This window comes from Cyprinus carpio, chromosome B4 (genome assembly GCF_018340385.1).
Source record: "Cyprinus carpio isolate SPL01 chromosome B4, ASM1834038v1, whole genome shotgun sequence".
NCBI classification, from domain to species: domain Eukaryota; kingdom Metazoa; phylum Chordata; class Actinopteri; order Cypriniformes; family Cyprinidae; genus Cyprinus; species Cyprinus carpio.
Genome location: NC_056600.1, coordinates 17,380,385 through 17,406,738, shown reverse-complemented (window position 1 = coordinate 17,406,738; position 26,354 = coordinate 17,380,385). Strand labels below are relative to the sequence as shown.

The window sequence follows — 26,354 nt, the reverse complement described above, 5'->3', positions numbered from 1 at the left end:
TTTTTAAGCTTAAGCTTATTACTGAAACCAGTCAAGCATATGGTGATTGTGACGGTCATTGTGACAGTCAGTAGCAGCAGAATATGCAAATTGAATTGGTCAAGATGTCACGCACGCAGTACTGGAATATGCAAATACTTCTGAGGTAATACCTGTCGCTGTACGATGTACATTTAAATTGAATGTAAATAGAAAACAGATTAATAAACAGTACTTCACCGAACACACCAAACAAGTCATGTTAAAGTGTCATTGATTCAGTGTGTGTGTGTGTGTGTGTGTGTGTTTATGCGCGCTCCGCCTCCTCTCATTAGTCACTACAGCTGCACCAAACACACACGAGGCTGGAGTCGGTTAAACTCACTGCGGTATGGAACAAGATACCTTCATTTCATCAATGACACGAGCGGGACGACAACGCATGAACTTCATTAACATCATATTGTATGATATTATGACAAGAGAGTAACTGAACAAACAGGAGAAGGAGCTAAACAGTCTCAGAGAACGCACGAGAGGTAAAGCTGCTCGTTTACTCTCATTATTACTAAATACAACGTCTAAAGTTGTTTGGTTAATTAGTAGTCTGCTTTATGAAGTAATGCAGGTTGTTTCTTTTTTATAAATCATGTCATGTTTTATTTATAATTTAAGAGCACAGTAGTGGTTTGAATTATTTGTTTATTCTGTAGTTTACTGTTTATAAACACACTGCTATGACTTTGTGTTCACATATACTGTACATATATGTTGTAATGATATGATATTACTGATATTATATAGAGTTGATACCATCACAGTAGCACGGTTCCACCACAAATATGTAAAGCATAGTGACCTGCTAACCTTATCCATAAATTTGCGTTTTTGGCCAGTGCCTTCTTGTCCTCAGCAAATTCTCAGAAATATATTGCATGCTCCTAGAAGAGGCAAACATTAATATTTAAAAACAAACATAAACATTAACCTTGACTTGAAAGCATATCACATTACTGCTGTTTAAAGCATATTAGATTACTGCTGACCTGTTAGGTGCAACACGATAATCATGTTTTGGACATGAACACTAACGTGACATATTCTACGTACCTTGAAATACCACGTAAATGTAGTAAAGGCAGTACAATTGTAGTAATATCATATGTGTGCCATGGTGCCACCACAGTACCTTCTGTAAGGGCATTAATTAAGTGCGTGATAGATAGATAGATAGATAGATAGATAGATAGACAGATATTAATTATGCTAAGTAATGATGCCTATAAAGCAAACACTAAAAACAAATTAGGCAGACATGATGCTCAGAATTATTTTATAAAGGGCAATTATGAAATTTTGTTAATTATATTATATAGACAACCTTGGGCTCTTCTGTCCATACTTTATATCAAATCATTTCATAGTGAGCTGCCTATCTAGATGGCATTTTTGAACATAGTACGCACCTGTCATATAAAGAAACATGTTTATTGAATGTTTTTTGAACCTCAAGGCTTGTGTGAAATGAAGTGTGAAATGAATCAAGATAAGGGCACATCATGTCATTGTCTTCTCTGTTTGTGTTTCTGGAAAAGGTTTCCATACTCTTCAGTTGTGTCGGCTCAAAGGATGTTCGTCTTCACGCTCTGCCTCTACTTCTGGTGCTGGCTGTCATCCATTCACGGTCTGGAGTTTCGCTATCATAACAGCATGGAAATGGAGCAGTACTTGAAAGACATCAACAGGAGGTTTCCTGATATCACACTTCTACACAGTATCGGACAGTCCGTTGAAGGTAAACCAGATGTTGTGCAGCATTAACCTGACAATATTTTCCTATATTTATCATCCATGAGTTGAACTCTTCCCTGTCTGTACATATTCCTGCAGAAAAGCACACAGTGTTATACTGTTTGAGGGCAGCATTATGGTGGCAGATGCATGCAACAGGTTCAAACTTACTGCCTGGCTGCCCATCAGAGCGTATTGTTTTTTTTTTTTTTTTTTTTTTTTTTTTTTTTTTTTTGAGTCTACAAACAGCAGCAGTACAGTGAGCCAAATACAGCAGCAAGTTGAGAGAGTGCTTCTGAAGGGGAAAAAAAAAACTGAACTAGGGGAGTTAATTTGTGTATTTATTTATACATGCATAAAATGGTTAGTTCTGGTTATGTAATTTGATTGGCCTGATATACAGTCCCTCAGCAATGGGACTCCTAACTGTTTATATTGTCTGTGTTGCAAGTTCAAGACAGAGAATGTCAGTCTGTGTATTAAGACGTGATCACACTAGACTTGTGAACATGTGACTTTTGGTGTTTTATTTATTGGTTTACAATGATAGCCGGGGTACATTAAGATTTCTAAAAAAAAAAAAGTAGCAAAGTTAAAGCAAAACATTAAAATGTTTACACTAAATAATAATTTTAAAAGATTAACACATTTGACACATTTTTGGACAGACAAATGAGTTATGATGTCCTGCTCTGTGTTGCTTTTTTTTTTTATCACAAATTTAACATTACAAATAGACAGCATTTAAAGTTTCCATTCATTTGATGCATCTTATTGGTAACGTGATGTATCATTCTTCTACTTCTACTAACAAGTACAAGAACAAAGTATTCTCGTAGCTTCGTAAAATTACGGTTGAACCCTGATGTCACATGGACTATTTTACTAATGTCCTTGCTATATTTTTGTGCATTGATCTTGGTAATATTATTGCTGTCTATGGAGGATCAGAGAGTCCTCAAATTCCATAAAAAAATATCTTAATTTGTGTTCTGAAGATGAACAAAAGTCCTACAGGTTTGGAATGACATGAGGGTGAGTAATTAATGATAGAATTTTTGGGTGAACTAACCCTTTAACTTTTTTTTTTTTTTTTTTTTTTTTTTTTAATGATTGTAGAAAAGCAATATAATTTGTTATTGTGGTCTGAATAGACATTAATCAGGTTAGACGCCATATTGAAGAAAACAAGGCTGTGAGGTCTTGGATCATTTCAAAACTTTTTTTTTTGTCATCAGTTTTTTTTTTTTTTTTTTTTTTTTTTTTATATATATATATATAGATAGATAGATATATATATATATATATATGTGGGTATATAAATATATATATATATATATATTTTTTTTTTTTTTTTTTTTTGTGCAGCTGAACAGTCGGTATGTTGTTAAACATTACAATCCATTGATCGCACTGTACTTCTACCCTTCACAGCCTTTTTTTTTTCATTCCTGTCCAACGTTAAAAGGTTAAATACCCTAAGACCGTGTATCTAAAGTCAAATCAACAGCACTCTTGCTCATGTGTTTTTCGTTAAATAGATTTGGATTAATTTTTAATTTTGTATTGATGGATTTGTAAGCAGATGCCTTTTTGATTTTGTGAGTTGATGTAAACTGACAGTAGTTTACATGAACATTGGCCTCAAATATTATTTGTTCCCTTACATGATCATGTCATTGCAACATCATTGCATTAGATAACAAAATGTTAAATAAACTAAGTGTCAATGAACCTTCCACTTTTCCAACCTTTACATTTCACAAAATGATTATTTGATTTTTTCATTGTTTACATTTCACAAAAAAATAAGATCTAATGATTTTCAAAACATTTGATAAGGATCTTGGCCTCTGACTGAACTTCCGTTTACGTAGTTTCCGTGCACAAAACCAAATAAGTTTAAGTGTAGCAAAATGACAAATAACAGCGGATGAAATCCAGTGAGATAAAACCACTCGCTTGAATAGACCTCACACTAGGTTCAACCTTTACATTTCACAAAACCTTTACATTTCACAAAAAAATAAGTTTAAGTTTTAAAGTTTGTTTAATGAGTTTTTTTTTTTTAATTATTATTATTATTATTAAACCTATGGTTAAACATTTTGTATCCCCTGAAAACTATTTCTGAGAAATGTTCTTGCATCATTTGTTTGTTTATAAAGGATGTATATTTCATTAATTTAAGTTGTTGCTTAAATGTCTAAATACTGTTGAGGCCATCGAAAATAGAAAACCTCATGGAGAATCACACACTGTCTGTGAAATTCACATCAGTATCTCTCTAAACGTGCTGGACTACCTAAAAATATCGGATCCACTTGAAGCATCCTATGTAAAGTGTCCAAATCAATCTCCTTAGCATTTCAGTCCTGCTACTGTCCATGGTGGTCATAGTTGGCACACAAGTTCTTACTGAGATTGAAATATTAACCAGTTTTATGTTGCAATTACATAAGCATTTATGCATATTTAAACCACAATACTATTGAAACCTTGAACTTTTGAAAGAGTGCAGTTAGGTTTTAGGTTGATATGTGTTAAAAAATTGTTTAATCTGTTGTTCACATTTGAGAAAATTGTATTTTGTTAATCTAATGATTTAGACAAAACATTTGATAAGGATCTTGGCCTCTGACTGAACTTCTCGTTTCGTAGTTTCCGTGCGCCAAATACCAAACCACTTGAAGTGTAGCAAAGCGGTTCATATCAGCGGTGAAATCCAGTGAGATAAAACCACTCGCTTGAATAGACCTCACACTAGTTTCCCATGGTTCTACTCAGGTGCTCGGAATTACCAGCCAGTTTTAGTCTGTTACCCCATCAAAAGGATCCAGGGTAGCTACAATGCTTTGCTTCAAAGGTCATACTCTACGCCTATACAGTCATATTGAAAGCATTTTTAAAGCAGTCTGTATTGTCTGGGGATGCTTGAAAGGATAGTTTTCTCATCCCATTTGTTATTTGAAAGGGAAATCCGTGCAGCTAAAGATTTGCTGTTTTCCACAGTCAGTCAATCTGTCAGAGTTAAAGAGCAGGTAAATACTGCCCGCACAGGAGCACAATGCAGTTCCTGTGTTTAGAGATTGGTATAACAAATAAAGCTGACCTTTGATTTGCATGTTGGAAATGGATAAGACAGTACTTTTAACAGTGAAAGAAAAAGAAAATTATTCTCAGGCATCCTTTCGACATTAAAGGTTAAGACTTTTTCTGATTTAATGAAGCTCATCCTCATTCTGTTTGATTTTGCCTTATTAAAGCATAAAACTTTACCACTTTTAAAATTAAAAAGGGAATGAATGCACAATTCTATTCAAAAAGTGTGGGGTCAATAAGTTTTTGAAATAAGTTTGTTCAACCAAGACATTTATTTGCTTAAAATACAGTAAAACAGTAATATTAGGAAATGCTTATTATAGAATTGTTAATTTTTTGCTGAAGAAAATATTAATATTCCTGAATGGTAGTGTTTGTATACACAAATGTAATTTGTCCGATAGTTTTAATGCATTTAAAGAAAACTAAATAACACTTTCATATCTTTATTCCATCAAAATCTACCATACCCTGCAGTTCATATCCTAATCTGTTTTGTTTAGTTTTTTTTTTGCTCTTAAAGTAATTTTGAGTTACTCTGGCCACCTAGCTCACAGCTATGGTGTTTAAGATTACAGAGTGAGACATTGGCTTATATTTGAAGGTGCTGCTAGTCCGTGACATTTTAACTTAATTCAGTCTGTGGATCAGGTTGCTCTTTTGGCTCAGCACAAAACCATCATTGAGTAGAACACATCCGCTGCCAAGTCTCTCTCCCAGTCTCTTCGCTCTCTCTTTTTCACCATCTGATTTAGATACTTATATCACACTGTACGTGTTCTCTCAACATCTGTTTCTATAAGGGTGGTCCTCCATATGCTTCAGACTCAATCTCCTTTATTTCATCTCTAGACAAGCGGTGTGCCCTAAGGCTGACCCTTGGGACCACTTTAGTTGATTAAAACCTTAAGTAAGCCTCTGGTTTCCCAGTTAAAGTTAAAAGTCCCAGTTAAAATTCTACTCATGCAAGTAGTGCCAAAAGCTAATCCAAGGACACTGTGGTTCCATATCTTTTCATTTAGCTGATGGATTTGCACTTCAAGAAAGCCACCCTTAATGAAGTTGTACACCTCTCCATTTCTTGGGAGCCTTTGTTACTGGCTGATTGTAAAGCCCATTTCTCCAATCACTTCAGACCTCAAGGAGATTGTGTAGCCATTGTACACTCTTGCCCCATCAGGCTAACCCCTTGTCCTAATCCCACCTTGTCACCTATTTAAGGCCAGGAAATAAGAGACCTGAGCTGACTAGAGGTAATCTAGGAAACCAGCTGCTTAGCCTGGAAGGCCGTCCTTGTTTGTTGACTGCCCCGTCTTGGCCTAATCAGTGTTACAATTGCCCACTGGGGCAAGAACAGGAGGTGGGGGCTGGCTATGATTATCTATGATGTAATATTGTTTCATATGCTTGATTAGTTGGGCCTAATTAACTAAAGCTGTTGTATGTTGATTATCAACCCAGACAAATGCCAGTTGTCATTTGGCAACAGTGTCGGCTTAATCAAGATTACACTGCAGAAATCCTTTAATCATTCGTAATTCTGCACATCATTTTGTCTTGTTTGAGAAACAGAAGTAATTGGATTTCAGATCTGTATGGCAATGCAGAAACAAACGTTAACGAAGAAAGTGGAATGGAGCAGTTCTTATGCTTTAAGCTGCTGTTAAAGTCACAATGAAACAAAGTAGCGTCAGATCTTTTCTTCCATATTGTGACATCAAAGTATAATGGATTATTGGAAAAAATGTGGGGTGGGGACTGAGATGTGGGGGGTTCATGTTAAGACGTGCCGGTATTTGGTAATACGATTTATCAGGATAATGAATATGCTGATATTGTTGTCGTGGGCACTTCAAAATACAGAGAATAATTATTTTATTTATTTTATTGCCGTTCAGATTTTTGTATATGCTGTGGTGTTCATCACACTGACAAATACTTAAATATTTATTATATTATTTATATATTTATTGTATATATAATTATTTTATCTTTTATACCTCAATGTTTAAATTAGGGATATGTCGGTGATATGAAACATACATGAATGAATTGCTCACAATATGATCTAAGTCATGCATTTAGAAAATAGACAGGGTGAAGTTTCATTTTCATGCTGACTTTAGGAGTCAAATTTAAATCCTATAAAAAAATAACCAAGATCACACCTACTCCTCTGTTGCTTTGGGAATAAAAGTCCAGGTGCGTTAATGGCAGGTCTGATTATTGCAGTACATTGGAGCGTATTCGACCAGAAGACATCAACATTGTCAAGTCCTACTTTTGTTCAGTTTCCAAAGGACACATGGAGACTCAAATTTCCAACTCAATCACTTATTTTTATTTTGGCTTTGTAATTCAATGAACAGACCAATCAACTGACATTGTAAACCTTTAAAGACAGAAAACAAATGTTACCATTTCAATTAAACATTAATTAAACATTTTTAATTATTTTTAATTAAGTTGAAACGTTTAATTAAACATTTTATTAATTTTATGATGAATTACCCACTTAAGACTTTACATGGAATAAAGAACCCATTTAACAAAAAGTCAATGCTGCAATGTGTTCCTTAACCAAACTACACAGCAATTAAACATAACTTGAACATATTACACAGCATTCCAAACACCATGAAAGTAAATAAAACATTTCACTGACCATTAGCGTCTTGAAAATGACAGAACAGGTGACAAGCAGCCAGATTACTGCTGCTAGTGCACTCTGGGAAGTGTAGTTCTTTGACTCATTTCTGAGATTCAACTCAACAGACATTGCTAATGAGACGGATGCTTGGCTGTAAATCTGCGTTCTGAGGTTGTGTGTGGACAGGACTCGCTGACAAAATGTCGTCAAATCAGTGCAGACAATGCCAAAATAAGATGTTAAAGTTCTATATGGATGGTATGTGTGAATGTAGCAATAATACTGACCTGCATGTTTGAGCACGTACAGGTGCTCTGAAATACTGTTAGAAGTCCGCTTTCTAATAGTTTGACCCATTCACAGAATTTGACACTGTTAGATTTAATCTAGATCTTGAAAAACTGAATAAATTGTGCATTCAGTACCAAATTATTTCTAAATTGTTGGTATTCTACTATATTTCCTGTTTCAGGGGCTGTTTTTTATGGCATTCTGGCTCAACTTATCCCACTCTCCCCATGTTTGAACAGAAAAGTTAATCCAGTAATTTACAGGAATATAATGTATACAAAAGTAGCTAATCTGTTGGAGAACCTGACACTTTTTATAACAGCGTGTCAACGAGACTAAAGAAACTATTGTGTACTTGGAAAGAGGCCCCTGTTGTGAGAATGAAAGGCTTCAAGTATCTCAGGGTCCACACCTTAGAGAACTTTACATGGACCACACACACCACAGCTTGCTTAGGGAGGCACAATAGTAATCCTACCTTTAGCACCTGGGGATGTTCAGGATGGCCCACAATGATCTTTGTAAAGGTACACTATGGAAAGCATTCTCCCAGGTAGACCAACTGCAAGTTCCACATAAAATGCTAGAGTATTGTGGGTGCTTATCAGACCATTTAAGTTTATACATTTTATATTCATATTTTAAGATTAAAGTTGAAAGCTAAATTAAATTGTAGTAATATTACACGGTTTGAATTTTGATCAAGTTCACCCTTGGAAAAAAAGTTCAAAATAAGACACAAACAGTTATCTGTCATGGTTTGGAAGACTTAATTTCCCCTTTTAAGCCCATCTTGATGATTTCTCTCCTTTTTTAGTTGTCCTGAAGCAAGCATGCTTCAACTTGCACAGTGAATATGAGATCTTCGTATTCTGTAGTCCTCAGAGGCAGAGACAAGCAGACAGAGTGAATGAGAGCTAGACGTGAGATTACATGGGATTGGGTTGCCAGGTTCCTGCCCAAACTGTGCAAAAGCATTATTTGAGTGTCTGGTTAACTGAGAAGACAGAGAGACATTAATCATGTGACCAGCACAAGATCCATAGCACTTAATTCAGTTGCAAATGCACTGATTCACTTATTGAAACATTTGTTTGCAGTCAATTAACATATACATGTTGTCTTTCTAGGACGAGAACTCTGGGTCTTAATACTGGGTCAACATCCCAGAGAACACAGAACGGGCATCCCAGAATTCAAATACGTGGGAAACATGCACGGAAACGAGGTAATGTGGCTGTTTCACTTGGTTATTTACTGCAAAACACGTTTATGCTTCTACTAGGTCTTGCGTTGTAAGCAGGAGCTTTTGCTTGGACAGGTTTCATATCACTGAACTGCTTCTAAAGAACTCAGTCTTGCATGTCCATTAGGGGCTAAATTTGGAATCGAGGCTTCTTTAAATAGATACAGATCTGCATTTGTTTAGTTTTGTTTCCTGTTTGGGCGAGAGGGGGCCAGTGCTGGTCTGAAGGGATGTATTTGGTAAGGGGTGTGTGGGGTGGGAAAGGGACTGTACACAAAAGCATTACAGTCCGAGGAACTGGCCGGGATGCCAATGAAAAGCTTGGACTGTGACCTTCACCGGGGGAGAAAAAATTCCAAGGTGGTGTGTATGGGGGGGATCTTTTCACCAATGTGCTCCGCCCCCATGCCTATTGTGAATCCAGTACTTCCTGTCTTTGTGAGGGGGACGAAACTAAATTTGCTGAAGAGAAACTGTGGTTTGAATTGCTATTGGATGAATGGGCTGGGAGAGATTTTGGAGAGAGAATTTTACATTATTGGCTAAAATGTAAAAATACTTTATTTAAAAAAAAAAAAGTACTATATTATATCGCAGATTGATTAGCAGTGATGACCATCCTCCTTTTTATGAACAGGTTTTATATCATAAGTGGCACATTCCCTTTGTGGAACTTCAACTCGAACTGAAAAATTATTTCAAATAAGTTTCTTATCTGTCGGTTATCTTATCTGTTATTTTATTTGTTGTTTATTTTATTTTTTATCATGCTGTTTAACTGAATAACACATTAATTTTCCATCATGCTGCGTTTTTATCCATCAGGGAAAATTTAACTCTTGGAATTTTAATGCGACATTGATATCACAAACACAATAGAATAGAAAGATATAATGGAACATATTAGTCTGCTGTGTTTTGTTCCTTCAAATTAGTTTATTTTTATTTTCCATGGTAACAATATGGAAAAGACAACAAATACTGTACTCTTGTTATCAACTCTCCCAGTTTAATGAACACATCCCATAAATAATTCACTGGGATGTAATAAATCTGTCATTTTCCCAAATCCTCATTCAGTCTCTTTCCCGGTTTTTCACTGGTGCTTTTTCCTGTAAGTTTCAGAACTCAAAACTTTCTCGTTAGTCTAAAATTTGCCAAAACGACAGGTTGTGGGAATGTGCCACTTTATGAAGTGATAGTTTGGATAAACACCACCTCCACAGAAGATCAATGCTTGCTTCTGTATCACTGTCTGTTTAGCCCCGCCCACCGATTAGTGCACATAAGAATTAGTGTAGATAAATGATGCGTGTGTGGAAGATTCACGCCTGCATCAACATCACTGATGCGCGTGTGAAAAAATAGTGTATCAGTAAGAACTTAGTCCTTTGTTCACTTCATTGTACTGCAGATTCGTTTACAATCGCATGATTTGACGAAGGATTTTCAGAAAGAGTTAAACTATAAGATGATGCTGTGCCTACTATACTGGATCTGACAGTACGGTCGCAACACACAAGTGTTGAGTAACTGTTTTTATTATGTGATCACTATTGCGTTGTCTTTTTACAGATCGTTTGATATGTACTGATTTATTCTTTTTTTTTTTTTTTTTTTTTTTTTTTTTTTTTTTTGTGACATAGGCTGTCAAACATGCACAACTGTTAGCCAGTCATAGCAGTAAGCACTAACTTCCGAGTTTACTAAATCTGCCATGCCTATTCAAACAGAGCGTTCCAATGAAGGGGGTCCAAACATGACAGAAAATAGCCTATTACTTCTAAATTGTTGTTTTTGCTGTACAAATCTTGATAACAAAGTAAGTGGACCTTTAAACACCCTGATTATCTGACCAACAGCTGACTAAAGGTGGCCCTAATCGGCTGAAATAAATGTTTGAGAAACAATCATTGGTGTGGTTTTCTAAGGCAAGTACTTCTGGGCTGTTTGGTCAATGGGCAGCCAGTCAGAATGTTTTACAAACATGCTAAAGGCACTTCTTAGAAACCACATAACGGCACCCTGGAAACCACTCACAACATCCTAAAAACTTGGTGGTCATTTTGCTTACTCAGACGCTTTCATGTGTATCACCGGTATCTACTGTACATTTCTCTAATGGCTTTTTAAATTTGGTCTGTAAAAGCATTGCTTGTCTGATGGTAGATGTGGCTCCATGGTGTCATCTAAACATCCAGGCATGATGTTTGCTAATTACTGTAAAGAGGACCACTGCGCAAATGCAAGGAAGCCATATGAACATCCAGGATGGGAGGTGCTTTTCAAATAAACATGTAAACATTACTCAAATTAGTCTCGCAAACATTGCCCATCAGCATCCATGAGTCATCTCACGGTGAGGTGTGCCAGACCTTTGATACACCACTAAAGTGCTCCTAAGATGGTTTGAGTCTCTTAATGACCCAATAAGACAGAACATGATCCTATTGTGTAAACCTGAATGGCAAAAAAGTCTCTTTAAACATTTAGCTAAAGCGAGCATACAGACGGTAAACACAGACAGAGCTAGTATGGATTACTGAGGGATGAAAGAGTAGAAGAGATGGGAATTATCCATTTACATCAATGCAGTACTGAGAATAAAAGTAAATAATCACATTACTTTGGGCCTCATTTATAAATAGCAAATAGAACATACGGATACATTTTTGCATCTTTATTGCAACAACTGCTTTATAGTCCTTTAGCTCAAACATTAGCAACACCAAGGTTGTGTGTTTGATTATTAGTTTGACTTTACCGAGAAATGTTTCTTTAATCCACTTTAAGTCACTTTGGATAAAAGCATCTGCCGAATGCGTAAATGGTTTTATGAAGGATTTGTATTTGGACAATTTGTTCTGCTCGTTTCACGATTGGCTACTGGGTGGTTGCACACTAGCAATGTTTGGCGTGTTGCTAAAGTGTTATTGGGGGTCGCTAGGGCATTGTTCTGCTGTTTCTAGGGTGTGTTGGTTAATTGTTAACTGACACTAGCCAAAGAGCCTTAGTAGGGCTGTCATTAATTGAATCGAAATCGCGATTTGAGACGTTGCAATTTGCTAATCGCAAAAGCCTGCGATGTGGTCGCGATATTACTCTGAGCATATGCATGATTGCCAGCCTTGAGTGGCAGACTTACTAACCAATAGAATGAGCGCACCTCTGTTCTCCCCAATCAGCTCGGCTCTAGCCAACTGCGTGAATGCCCACCATTTAAAAAAAATTAAATAAATTTAAAATTTAAAACAAAAAAAAAAGTGGGAGAGAGACAGAGTGGGATTATAGCGTCTACAGGGTCAGATCAATAGTTAGGCAAATTAAAACTAAAGAAAAACGTTATGTAACTTAAGCTTGGAAACTGCTGCACCTCTGTCGTTTTCTGTGGATCTCTGGAATTGTCAGTCAGCAGTCAACAAACTTCATTCTGGCCACTGCTTCTCAGTCTACTCTTAGTATCTCGGGCTTGACTGAGACCTGGATTCGTCCAGAAGACTCCGCAACCCCTGCTGTTTTCTCATTTCTTATTACTGGAAATACTCAATCTACTCTTCCCTATGCAATAAAATATTTTGAGTTTCATGCTATTATGGTAACTGCTCCTGTTAAACTTCATATTGTAATGATTTATCGCCTTCCTCTGGGCACCTTTATAGAGAAGCTATATGGGCTGCTGTCCTCATTCTGTATGGATGCCAGTCCACTTGTGGTCTTTGGTGACATCGAAATCCATCTGTTGAAGCCTTACACTGCAGACTTCCACTTCTACTCCTGGCTTAATTCGATCTCAAGTGGCTTACCACCACCCCAAGCTCTAACATATCAGGCAACCAGCTTGACTTAATTTTCACTTGCAATTGTATCACAGAAAACATTTGGTAAAACCTCTAGACATCTGATCATTTCTTTATTTAACCTACATATTAATACCTGTGTGCCACCAGTTCCTCTACCAGTTACTTTTAGGCAAAACCTATGCTCCCTTTCACCCTTCCATCTTTCCTCTGTAGTGTCATCCTCTCTTCCCTCACCCACCCTTTTCTCATCTCTGGATGTAAATACAGCAACTGACACTTTATAATCCACTTTAACTTCTTGTCAAGACAATATCTGTCTAGACAGGCCCGTGCATACTACCCCTTCTAACCTAAAGTTTCCAAAAGAACATCAACTGGTCACAGGGTTTCCTCAGGGATCAGTTCTTGGACCCCTCCTCTTTACCATATACTATATATCACTGGGACCCATTATACAAGCACATGGTTTCTCCTACCATTGCTATGCTGATGACAAACAGCTCTATAATTCATTTCAACCAGACAATCCAATAGTAGCTGCATGGATCTCAGGCTGCCTAGCAAAAATCTCGGCATGGGTGAAGGAACATCCCGTGCGGTTAAGGATGGTAAAGTGTGGGATTAACGTTTTAAATGATGCTCCGACTCTACAGTATGATTTCATCATCCTGCTAGGTTCATCAGAACTTATTCTTTGGTGACCAGCTAACATTCAAGGACCATATTGTAAAGACATCTCAATCATGCAGGTTTGCATTGCACAACACCAGGAGGATCAGTCTCTTCCAAACAGAGCATGCTGTACAATTTCTTGTCCAGGCCATTGTCATTTCTAGGCTGGACCACTGCAATGCTCTTCTGGCTGAACTTCCATCATTGGCCATCAAACCTCGACAAATGACTCTGAATGCAGTGGCACAACTGGTCTTCCATGAGGCCAAAAGAGCCCATGTCACGCCTCTCTTTATCTCCCTGCAATGGCTACCAGTTGCCGCTCGTATCAAGTTCAAGACATTGATGTTTTTGCGTACAGAACAGCCACAGGCTCAGCACCCTCCTACTCCCTTCTCTCTCTTACGAATCTACATTTCTTCCAGAAGCCTGAGATCTGTAAGTAAGCGATGCCTCGTGGTAACATCACAAAGGCATTTCCGTTCACTTTTCCTGGCTGGTGAAATGATCTTCCCACAATCACAGTAATTCACAGAACACTCAACACATTATCTGACAGCAACACTAATTTAATCCCATACCCGACACATTTGACAAAAAACTGGGACCCGAATCGCACCTGCAGTAAATCTCCTACATGAGGTAGACAAAACTCGTTTATTAAAACTTTTATTCAAATTATGAATAGGTTAAATACAGAAAGCAGGCAAAAAGCGCTACCTTTTAATATAATCACTACAGCTGTCAATCAGTGGCAGCGCAGTTGGCCACATTGCTCAGCGTGTACTGGACTGAGTCCAAATAGTCTGTTATTGAACCCGAAACCCTCCCGTGCTTGTCAACGTCCAGCTTGCACTTGCACCACACCCTACACATAAATATTATTCCACCCGTTACATCAAATATTAGCGATTCACCTGCATGTACCAGCCCGCATGCAGGACTCTGGCTTCCCCCGGAGGACAACATAATAGATAACTCTGGCCACAGAGAGTGATTGTAAATTACGTTTACATGAAATATGTTCAAAATTTCATTCTGCATCTTCTGAGATTTAATTGTAATCCTTCTCATAAAGTCACTGAATTAACCGATAACTGTTCACCAGATTACGTTGCTGTCTGCGTGTGATGTTAGAGCATTGTTGAGCGAAAACAAGAATGTATTGGAAACGCACTTCCAACTACCCGACTCTGCCTGAGAGGTAAGGAAATACACTTACCTGAGATTTTTTTATATATATCTCTGAAATGTATGATAGTATTCTTGAAAACAATCTTTTAATGTGTTATTGAAGACAAAATTAGTTAAGTATCAAAGAAAAAAATAATAGCCATAATGTGGACTTTTGTAAATGCTGTGCCTGTGACCCTGTGATGCTCAGATACTGATATTTCCTTCTCACATTGCTGATTTCACCATTAAAGGCCCGATACTTTTATGAAAAAGTGAACATTACTTTCACACATCACCTGGGCTATTAAGGCTGTGTCTGAAATCTCCTTAATATAGTGCACTATTTGAAGGGACAGTTTTTTCTTTCTTTTTTTTATTTTTTTATTTTTTTTTGTTGTGGTGTACGAAACACAGTGGACATTGAGAGTGCACTCGTTCAATACCATAGTGCACTGCATTTCTGAGTGTACAAACTATGAACATTCAACAGCTCTAATACCCATAATGCTTTGAGGATTGAGGCAAATGAATTCCAGTGTCTTGCCAGAAGATGCTGTCCAAAGCAGAATTAGTTATGTTTACTAGATATTGTAAGCACAGTGGCAGAGTTGGAGAGGGGGAAAAAAATGTAAGGAAAAAATGAGTCCGCACAAGCTTCCTGCTGACATTTTGGAATACTCCAGGGTTTTTATGCTTTAACATCACAACTTGTGTAATAAATAGAATACTCTTGAGTAGAATCATCTTTGGGAAATAAAAAAAACTCTTTACCAGACATGTTTAAAAAAAAAAAAAAAATAATCTGCTTGTGTTGTTGGGTAATTGGTTTGCACGTAAACCATCAAAACAAGTTGCACTTTTTGTAGTTATTATTAACATATTATTACAGTTTTCATTTACTGTTTTCATTTTTATTTCAGTTTAACTTTTTTCTAGACTCGTTTAATATTTGAGTTAGATTTTATTATTCAAAATCAGGTCTAATTAATTGAAATTTAAGATCAATTTATTTATGTACAAAAAATACTCTTAAGATCCTATGAAATGCTTTATTTTTCTCAAATCCAGTTTTATTTTTAAAATATTTTGTTTTCCATTAAATTGTATTGATTCCTTTTTTTTAATGGTTTAATTAAATTAATAATCAAAAATATATATAATTAATTGATTATATCTATCTAGAAATGGTGGTTTATTTACTTTTTTTCCTGCTAAAATTCTGAGATATAAATTTTCTGGAAAATATTCCTTTAAAAATAATAATTCTAATAATAATTGTAATAGTGCTATCATTTAGTAATATATTTCTGTCACAGTTTCTTCAAGTTGGACCAAACTTTTTTGATGGGTTGCTGCAAGACATTGAAGTTTTTGTTTGTATATATGTTCGTTTTTCTCAAAAGAAATTGTAAAATACCCTCTCAGAAAACGATGTGTCTGAAAACATTGCGAGCATCACATGCGCTTCAGTATGTGTGTAGTAAACGAAACTGCGTGTCTATGTATTCATTCACATGAGAAACACAGAACATGCAGGTTTCATTAAGTAGTATTTTGCGGCTTAATATTAAATAAAACATTTTTATAGGATCTTAATGTAAGATACTAGTCTATATCGTTTTGATTTGTGTACTGATCTGCTTTTGATTTATCAATCTAAAATTATTTTACTGGATTCTGCGATTCCTTCCATGTTTTCTGCATCGTGGAAATCACAGGGCCCTATTTAATGTAAGTCTAATGGATTTTTTTCAATCTTTCTGTCCACCCAGTAAAAATCATAAATGCATTTGCTTAGTAAAATACAGTTTTTCAAAAAGCCACAACATTTAAGGTTTCATTTGTCTTAAGCATCATTTAATATCAAGAATAGAGCTATAGTAATAGTGATGCTTGCAATTAGTGCAGAATGCTTACTTGTGGTAGTATCTTGGGTATTACGTATCATGTAAATTCTGCATTATTTTGCATCAAAAAAAAAAAAAAAACCTTATTGCCTTATGTAACCAGAGGCATGAACAAAGTTGAAGTCCAGTGAATGTGTAACACTGGGTCAGATGACCTTCGGCCGTAGAGTCAGTGCAGTGTGACTGACTTCTCTTTTCCCAGCTCTGGTTTTACTTCTATCTTAAATTATTCCTCTGCACGCTGCTCCGGCCAGACCACACCCAGCCCACCGGCTGCATGAAAGCACGATTGTGAACATACAGACTGCTGTATAGTCTGATTCCGACCAGTTTTCAACAGTGGCTCTTTTTTTTTTTTTTTTTTTTTTTTTTTTTTCTGCTCGCTCTCACTCTTGATGTGACACTCAGTCTTATTTAAGGATTGTAAAAAATTTTAAGGGAGTTATGACGTGCCAGAGTTTGGGTGGTCTTGACAAGAAGCTGGGGGTATAGTGTGTATCTGTTTATCTAGGACAATTCTTCTGTTGTCTACGTGCCAACTGAGACACGGGCTGCACACAAATGCCAACTTAAGCAGCCCATGTGCCTCAGGAATCAGATATAGATCCATAAATATTCTCCTCTAGTTTAGTTACTAAATTCATTAGTTTTTATAGGCTTGTCAGTTATGTTAATGTTTTTCTAGACTCACAACTATCATCAGTATTCAGCATAAGTCTGGTCAAGAACTGCTATTGAATATTGTGTATATTTTCATATTTGCATGATATTATTAAACTACTTTTAAAAATCCTTAAAATATCCGTTGCATGTTATTGAACGTGAACTATTGCGCTAAGTATTTTGCAAGTGCTTAGTTTTGTGTGTGCGTTATTCAGACGATCAGCAGTCTGAATCTGTTTCATATTTCACAATCACTTCAACAAAACATTTCATAACATAGAAGGATAGATGTCGGGAATCTGCAGTGCTCCGCCAGATAAACTCACAGCAGTTTAGTATGTCAGCGAAATCCTATTTCTTCTTAAATGTTTAAGCTGGAGCCCTCTACCATTTCCTCTCTCACAGGTGTTTTGTTTCAGCAACAAGTGTAAGCTTGGCCTTAAATGTATCAGCACACCGGTGTGAGGGATCTGTCTGTGCCCTCACACACATGCTGAGATGTTTAGGTGTGAGCATCAGGGCGCCGTATGAAGATGGTCATGTTTTTCAGGCCTGGCGTTGGGTCCTGTGATCACGTCTGGAGTGCTGAGGGGACTGAGGCTGTGCCGTTTGTGTTGGAGTGGGTCTGTTGAAGAGGAAATGGTAAACAGTTCTTAGATCTTCTCATAGTTCACCGTTTTCCCCCACAATAGATGGGCCACCATGTAAATTGTATGTTAAACAAAAACCAAACCACATCAATAAAATTTCCGCCACTTCAATGAACTTCATAAGAGAAATGAAATGACACATCAATATAACCTCTAAATAAAGCAATTTGCAGTAATGTAAACTATGAAATGACAAATACAATATTTAAGAACTTCTAAGATGTGTCAATGATACGTGAAACCATACTTTACTGTTCTTCCCCAAAAGAGTATAATTGCTGCTGAAACAGATGTTTGTTCTGAGACAAGTCAGTGATTAAGTGGTGATGAAGACAGGAAGAGCTAGAGGAGTCAATATATCATCATTAGTGGACATTTTAAGCTCTTGGTTTACAGAATTTGTTTGGAGATCTTATGGAGCAAATGTTTCTTTTGTATGGACTTGAAATCCAAATCAACTGATAAAGGAACAGAAAAAATTGAAAAGCCCGTTAAATCATAGAATCCCACAAAGTCCTCAAATAAAACCATTAAAGATGAAGATTCCCATGTCAGTTGAAATGTGTATGCGGATATAGTTGATAGAGTAATCAGGGAAGCAAATATAAATGTAGTATAGAAACTATACTATTCATAACTATACAGTTTACATGAAAAAGGATTGTTTGTTTGGGACAAAAGAAGGCAGTCATTTCTCAGAAAGAGTACACAGACATCCACACCAGAACGATACTATCTGTAGTCTCAATGCTTGCCATGTTGTCTTACAGTATATGAGGGCCTTGGGCTTAAGGTTCTGTGAGTAGCTTTTGGTATACGTAGCTGCTCTGTAAGATGTGACTAGCAGTGCAAACACTCCACACCACATCAAAGCGCCTCTGACGGCCTGTGACGTCCAGAAGAGACCACAGTGATGTAGCATGAATGATCCGTTCAGTGATGTATTCCTAGGAAAGAAACAGTTCATTTCCTGCTGAAGATACCGACACGTCTTTTAAGCGTGACAAAAACTAATGCAATTTTGTAAGTTTATTAGGCAAGAAAGATGTTTGTTGTAGTAAATTTCAGTTGGACAGTTAACAAAAAAGGATCATTTGGACTGCCATGTCCTAAACTTAAATCTTAATTTGAGGTTTGTCCTAAGTAGCTTCAACCATGATTTATAAGGCATTTAGACTGTCATTTGCTTTATTTCCATTTTGTTGGTCATTCTGGGTAACCTGTCCCACAGCGGAATCTCGGTGGTCTGTAAGGTCCACCCATTGGCCCACTGGTGGATGTCAATGGCGTAGGCGAAGCTAAAATGCATTTAGGTCTTTTACTTGCGCTTCTGCAAAGCGTACATAATTTATCAAGATTTAATGTCAATTTGACTCGAGCTCCGTGTTTAATCTGACTCCAAAAGTGTACAATTTCAAAATCCTTGTTCGATTGAAACATCATAATTGTGATTTATGAGTTATTTTGTGGTTTCTCAGATCTTTTTCCCCCCATCGGTGTCAAAAAATTACTTGTCACCGGTAAGTTTGGATAGCCTGAAATTTGTTGTAATTTTTAGTTTACTTTTATATTTCTTTTGTTGTATTTATTCATTTATTTATTTTTATATTTATTACTATTTTTGAGTGTATTTATTTTTTTTAATGAACATGTTATCAGAGTTGCTTATTAAAAACAAACCACTAAAGGCTGTGCATTACATTAAGCTTAGCATGTTAACATGGTTTGTTTTTGAATGTATTTGTTTCTCTGTGTTCAGGCTGTTGGCCGTGTGTTACTGCTTCAGTTGATTGATTATCTGACCAGCAGTTATCTGAGTGATCCACTGGTGACACGTTTGTTGAACAGCAGTCGGGTGCACATCCTGCCATCCATGAACCCAGACGGCTTCGAGTCATCTGCCCGGGAATGCATGAATATAAAAGGCCGGTAAGTGTGAGAGAGATGCAAAAGCTATATGAACGATGGCTAGCATGCCCAAAGTTTAACGTAGGCATATGGTTAAAATCTGGAAAGAAGTAACAATCGATGAGCCATCAACATTATGTCCTTCATTTTTGTACTTACTGCATCCATACAGGGAAAGTTCACCCAATAATGAAATGATTTTCATGGTTTTCCATTCTCTGTGCAGCACAAAAAGACAAATGTTGACACATGTACTGGCTACTACTTAGAGATGTTTCTAGTCTCAGGCCTACTAGGGGGGAATGTGGTGTACAGTTTCATTCTGAGTGGACTGGGTAGAGTTTAACGTTAAGTTTGTACGTTTTAAAAGGAGAATCAATTTTTCCATAATTACCTTTTAACATCCAGACGAACAAAATTATTTGTTGTTTCAAAAGCTGAATTTATTTTGCTTATCAGTTTATTTCCAAGTTGTCAGAGCCTGTAATGGTCTGCCCAGAGAAATCATGCCTCACATGAGACGTTTAGAGATATACAGCACAATTCTCCCACAAATCTTCCAAAACATTGCAGATAAGCAGGATACAAAAGCCGAAAACGCATGTCTTATCTTGCGTGAGGGATCTTACTCGCACGTACAGACGCGCAAAGATAAACCTCCATTATAGCAAACAGACTGAAACTCAAACTGTGTGACCCACAGACTCCCAAACAGTGGTACATAGTTTTCCTGGAGGAAAGAGGTGTCATAAGCCCTGAAGCAATGGAAAATAACTTCCTTGGTTTGTCGCCACAACCTGCTGATAAACAAAAATGTACCCATGTGGAAAAAATGGTGAAATCTGCAATCAGAAGATATGAAATGCCCTATCTGGATCACTGAGTTTCATTCATCCCTGTGGATGTAACAATGCGGCTTTTGATCAGACCGTGCCAACCAGATGACAAAATGCTCTACAATCACTTTGGTGTCTTCTGATTCCAGTGATACCAATCAAATACAAGTCAGCACCTCCTGTTGTCCTTTTTTTGTTCAGAGAAACTAGTTGATGTAGATTGGTTGTATGGAGGCAAGGAGTGGAAGTTACCATTGGGTGATCTCAATCTGTAATAACTCTGTAAGGTTAGAAATAAAGCACACTTAACCCTTGAATGCATGAATGTTTTGCTAATTGTATTGCGTATCAGGGTTTTAGTGACCTGGAATCTACACAACAGTATACTGTTGTGAAATTTTAATTACAATTTAATAAATTAAAGCGCTGGAATGACTAGCAAGGGTGTTTTGATCAGCTGCTTTACTCCCGTCGTCTCATATTTAGCATCAAACGTTTTCCTTTTATCATCTTCAAAATTTTATTTGCTGACAGCTTCATCAAATCCACCATTAAATGACACCAATATTTGATTATGAACTTTCTCTTCAGTAAATCGCTGAGCCATGTCAAGATTTGCTAATGATACTTGAGTATCCTCTTGTTTTATGTCTACAGTCATTTTTATGCATTACATCATCATTGTTTATCAGATGTCGTCAACTTGAGAAATAATGGATGGGTGACAATTATTGAGAAGTCAGATATTAAACATTGTTGCATGGGAAAAAAAATGGATGGGTGACGATCCTGGGTCACTAAAGACCCGGGGTGTGCATTTAAGGGTTAATTAGCTAAACTCAAACACTGAAGACAAGTAGAGATTAATAGTTACATGTCATTCAAGTGAATTTGCCTTAAAGGGATAGTTCACCCAAAAATGAAAATTATGTCATTAATGACTCACCCTCATGTCGTTCCAAACCTGTGAGACCTCCGTTCATCTTCGGAACACAGTACAAGATATTTTAGATTTAGTCCGAGAGCTTTCTGTTCCTCCATTGAGAATGTATGTACGGTATACTGTCCACGTCCAGAAAGGTAATAAAAACATCTTCAAAGTAGTCCATGTGACATCAGAGGGTCCGTTAGAATTTTTTGAAGCATCGAAAATACATTTTGGTCCAAAAAATCAAAAACTACGACTTTATTCAGCATTGACTTCTCTCCCGGGTCTGTTGTGGAAGTTATGCTTTTTCATATTTCTAAACTGCACAGGAACCCTTACTGTTTTAATTAGAAGATATTTAAATATTTATCGGATCACAAAAGGTCCCCAAAATGGGACTTGAACTCGCACTGCTCCAAGCACAACTGCACTACATCTCGAAACTGCCTATACAAGGGTATCGGCTTAGACTGTTAGAAGATATTTAAAAAAAAGTTCTAATCATAAAAATATTTTTTGGTTAAACACTGCATATTTGTTCCGTGATAAAAACGGGGGCGAAAAAGGCAGTAAAACCATAGACATAACTATCTTAGCAACTATAACTGTACGAAGTTCTGGTTCAAGCTCCGATTACTTCTGGTTTTATCTGAATACAGAAACAAATAATTTTGTGATTGTTACAGATACAAATAGTGGCTTTGCTGCACACCCCTAGTTGTTATATACCGACCTGTGAGCCACAGAGGCTGTTAAGTGAAGTGATCAAATTGAGCTCAACATTACACAAGAGCAGTCACACAGAGTGAAGTCCAGTTAGAAAAACTGCCAACTGACAGTACAGCGACTTGGCAACCTGCCACAGTTAAACCTCTATAAGTGTGAAGGTAGCTGTCTTTTATAGGCAGTTGACAGTGAGGCAACCCACTAGGTTTTGCAACTGAGGCTGTGAGAGAGAAGTTCAGTCATATGTCCAACTCAGTAAGCCCCAGGACTTTGGAGACACACCAGACCTCATCTCATACCATAGAAGCCACATCCTTGAATACAAACCATCCCGCTCCTGCAGCCTGAGACCACATAAGCGCTCCTGCTCAGATGGGGCGCAATAGGAAACCGATCTAATCTGGATTTGATGATATGGTGGGCAAGCTCAGAGAGCAGGAGATTGAGCAAGAGTGAAAGCGAGCGGGTATGCTACAACAGCAGCCACACAGCTGTGCATATTGACGATGATGACGATGGTATTTTTACATGCTGCGGTTCGCTCTTATTGCCGTGGCTTTCGGTACGAGCTTCCTGTGAGGTTTGGCAGCCCTGCATGTACCACCGCTCTCAACCAACTGAAACAAACAACACGACCCGTCAGTCGCAGCCACTGTCTCTTATTTTGATCAGGCAGAGCTCAACCTTTGACTTTTCACATGAGGAACAGATGGGAAGCACAAGCAAATGCATCATTTTGATTCCAGTTCTGAATCAAGTTACTTAAAGAGGTCATGAAATGCAGTTTCAGATTTTACATGGTTTCTCAAGATTAGTTAAGAAAGTTTACCATAAAGTTTTTTTTTTTTTTTTTTTTTTTTTTTTTTTTTTTTTTTTTTGGTACCAAAACAGGTCAGAGATTTGAAAAAATGATCAGCCATTTTGCACAGCTTCGATTATTTTATACTAGTTGTACTGTAAGCTCCTCGAAATATGCCAGCTTGGCTGTTATGGACCAAAGGACCACACCTGGCCGAAGTTTTGTAATCACAATATCTGGGGGAAACACCAGGGTGTTTTTTTTTTTTTTTTTTTTTTTTTTTTTTTTTCTTTTGTTTTTGTTTTGTTTGATTGTTTGTTTTTTCCTGCTCAGCTGAGGTTCCTCCATTTCCCAGATATCACACCAGGTAAGTTTTTTTTTTTTTTTTTTTTTTTTTTTCTTTTCTAGGTTCAACCAGTTAGTCCCTTGACCCTGCTTGGCCACTGTAATGACTTTAGTGTGCTGCTCTGGATCCTCCTGCCGCCTAATCTATTCCACCATGAACTGTCTCTTCTGCTTTGATGTTGCCTTCTACCATTGATTTATGGATGAGTCCAAAGCCAGCTCTCCCTTGTTGGCCTTCAACAACCAAATCCCTAAAATGAAGAGCTGGCCTTGTATCGTGCACAAATTCAATTGGATTCCACTTTTTTTTTTTCCTGCTGCCAGTCAGTGAGGGTCATAACCACCCTTGCTTTGTACATTTGAATTCTTCCTTCAGACTTGTAATGGGTAGTTCCAGTTTGTCACTCCCGTAAAGTCCCACAGCGCTTAAGTGCACAAGTCAAAGAGGGCCTCGGACTTGCACGGTGCTTATCACCCTCTCCAGCTTTTCGTCTTTCCTGAGGGGAAACTTGTAACCCCGTTAAAGGACACATGAGTCTAGGGAGAGTGCCAAGCTGTAAGCACCACAGCTTGAGTTTTCCTGGCAGAAAGGTCTTATTGATGTTTTATGTACATGATGGAACAACTTTAGTTTCTTTGAGCTTTCCATCGTACCATCTACCCAAATCTTTCACTGGTCTTTCTGAAACAGATCAAAGAGTTCATGATGGAATGTCTGTACCAGCTGTGACATGACTTTTAACAAGAATGAGGAACTGATCTATAAATGTTCGCCAGATCAAGAAACAAGAAGTACAGTTGCTCTCCTCCTTTTTTAGCGATCTGTATTTGATCAGATGTATTAACCGATGCTGGATTGCCATTTATTAAAAACCCATTTGTAAGAATAAAAATAAATGTACTCTCCTGTTACTTCTGAGGATAAAATGCTAGGCACTGCTGTATCTTTCAAAATATCCATTTGTCTGAAAAAAACGTTAGTACGTTTAGAACAATTCACAAAACCATCAGTTGTGAATTGAGAATGGCATGTCATTTAAAAATAAACTTCAGCCATGTATTCTGATGCTCAAATATTTATCCAAAGTTTTCAGGGGTGCATGTTTCTTTACATCTAGTGACAGAACACAAATTTTCAAAAATAAGGCTGTTGGATAAAGAATAAGACAGTCAAACTCCAGTTACTCTGAGTGACCTATGCGTTATGTATGCATTATTTAATACTCCTAAGAATTCACGTCTTGCATAAGACTTTTTCCTTCTTTGCTGTATCACCTCTTCATCATGTACGTAAACCCATAACATCGATTTTTCTGTGCACAAAGTCTTTGAAGAAAGAAATATATACTCTGTGGAAACGTGTATATACATACTTTTCAAAGGAAAGAGTGACTCACCACTTGTAAGTTAGCAGGCATATATATTTGCCAACCAGCCGCAATAATCATCCTTGCCATCAAATGCAATAGTTTGCATGGATACGTTAGTTCTTTGCAGTTACAGACCATAATTTGCAATATGTTGTCTTGCTTTAGATTGAGGAAATGTGGTTCTCAAAGGACTTATTGACAGGAAACGGACATTCTGCTAAAATCATTTGGGAAACGGTCTATTTTCAGACGCTGTTGCACTGTGACTATATTTGCTAGCTAATGAAATCCACGGTGTTGTCAGATTTATGTCCAATATGGCATAATTTGACCTGCCGATTTAAGAAAAGACAACTTTTGAGGTTTTAGACATTTAGGGCGATCAAAAGATCCACAGATGTTTTGGTCTGGCGTTTTTCATTTTCTCACTGCTGAAAGAAGCGAGCACGCACATGAACGGTCAGTTTGTCACTGGCGCAAATCAAACTCTTCTGAGATTTCAGAAAAAGTACTATAATTTGATGCCGAAAGCACAGCTGGACTGCAGGAATGTTTCCTCAAGCCGAGTTTGAGAGTCTGCAGCGGAACGCAGCCACTACATCTTGATTCCATCTTTAACATCTCACACACACCATACACATAGAGATTAATGTCTTTTAAAGGGCAACACACAGTTTCTGCCTCATTTTAATGTACAGATATATTATATAATTTTCGGTCGAATTCCCAAACGGTGTGGCTGGCTTTGGCTCTGTTTGTAATGGGATAGTGGCTTACTACTTAACCTACATAAAATATAGTGTCCTCCACTATTTTAAAACATACTACTAGTAATAGTAATTATTATTTTGGAATTGACATTTCAAACCTCATCACACCGCATGCAAATGGAATAAAATTATCTTCTTGGAAGCATTATTTTGACTTTTTAAACCCAAATCTCTTGTATTTGTATTTTATGTGAGTGTATTTATATATTTTAGAATTTTGGATGACAAACTTGTATTTTTGAATGCACACATGTAAATATCAATAACAAATTATTTGAAAGTCCACAAGTTGTACAGATGGTTTTATTGATATGACGTTTTGTCATATTTGGAATTTGACAACCCATGTTCCTATTTGCTTCACTTTTATTGTGCAGCAAAAAGACAATTGGCCATTATGCTCTTTTGCTGGTTCCACTGAAGATTTGAAATAACATGAGATTCAATAAACAATGACAGAATTCTTGGTAAGCTATTCCTTTAAGGATCAGTGAAACATGCCAGAAATATTTCCGTTCTGCACTGATCACTCCACAGCCACAAAGCACAACGTAAACACTATTAAATGCCTTTCACTCAGAGATTAATGGCTCTCAAACATCCAGACGCCCCGTGACAGCTCTGATACTTCTCCAAATTATGCTGACAGACCTTGAGTGCAAGCTGACAAGGATTTTATGGCTGCATGTGTGCATGTTAAGAAATCTTACTCTGTGTGTGTGTGTGTGTAAAGTCAAACTGATAT

The 26,354-nt window shown here is 37.1% G+C and overlaps 1 protein-coding gene across 1 annotated transcript in view; it reads left to right on the top strand.

The window, feature by feature from the left end:
- The first annotated feature begins 325 nt into the window (after positions 1–325).
- LOC109065747 (carboxypeptidase M-like) overlaps positions 326–26,354 on the top strand; it is a 39,583-nt gene continuing 13,554 nt past the window's right edge. Inside the window, exons 1-4 of the mRNA XM_042722233.1 lie at positions 326–518; positions 1,575–1,774; positions 8,944–9,041; positions 19,687–19,856. Of these exons, the coding sequence (XP_042578167.1) occupies positions 1,609–1,774; positions 8,944–9,041; positions 19,687–19,856 (434 nt within the window). The 5' untranslated portion in view covers positions 326–518; positions 1,575–1,608. The remainder of the gene's footprint in view (positions 519–1,574; positions 1,775–8,943; positions 9,042–19,686; positions 19,857–26,354) is intronic.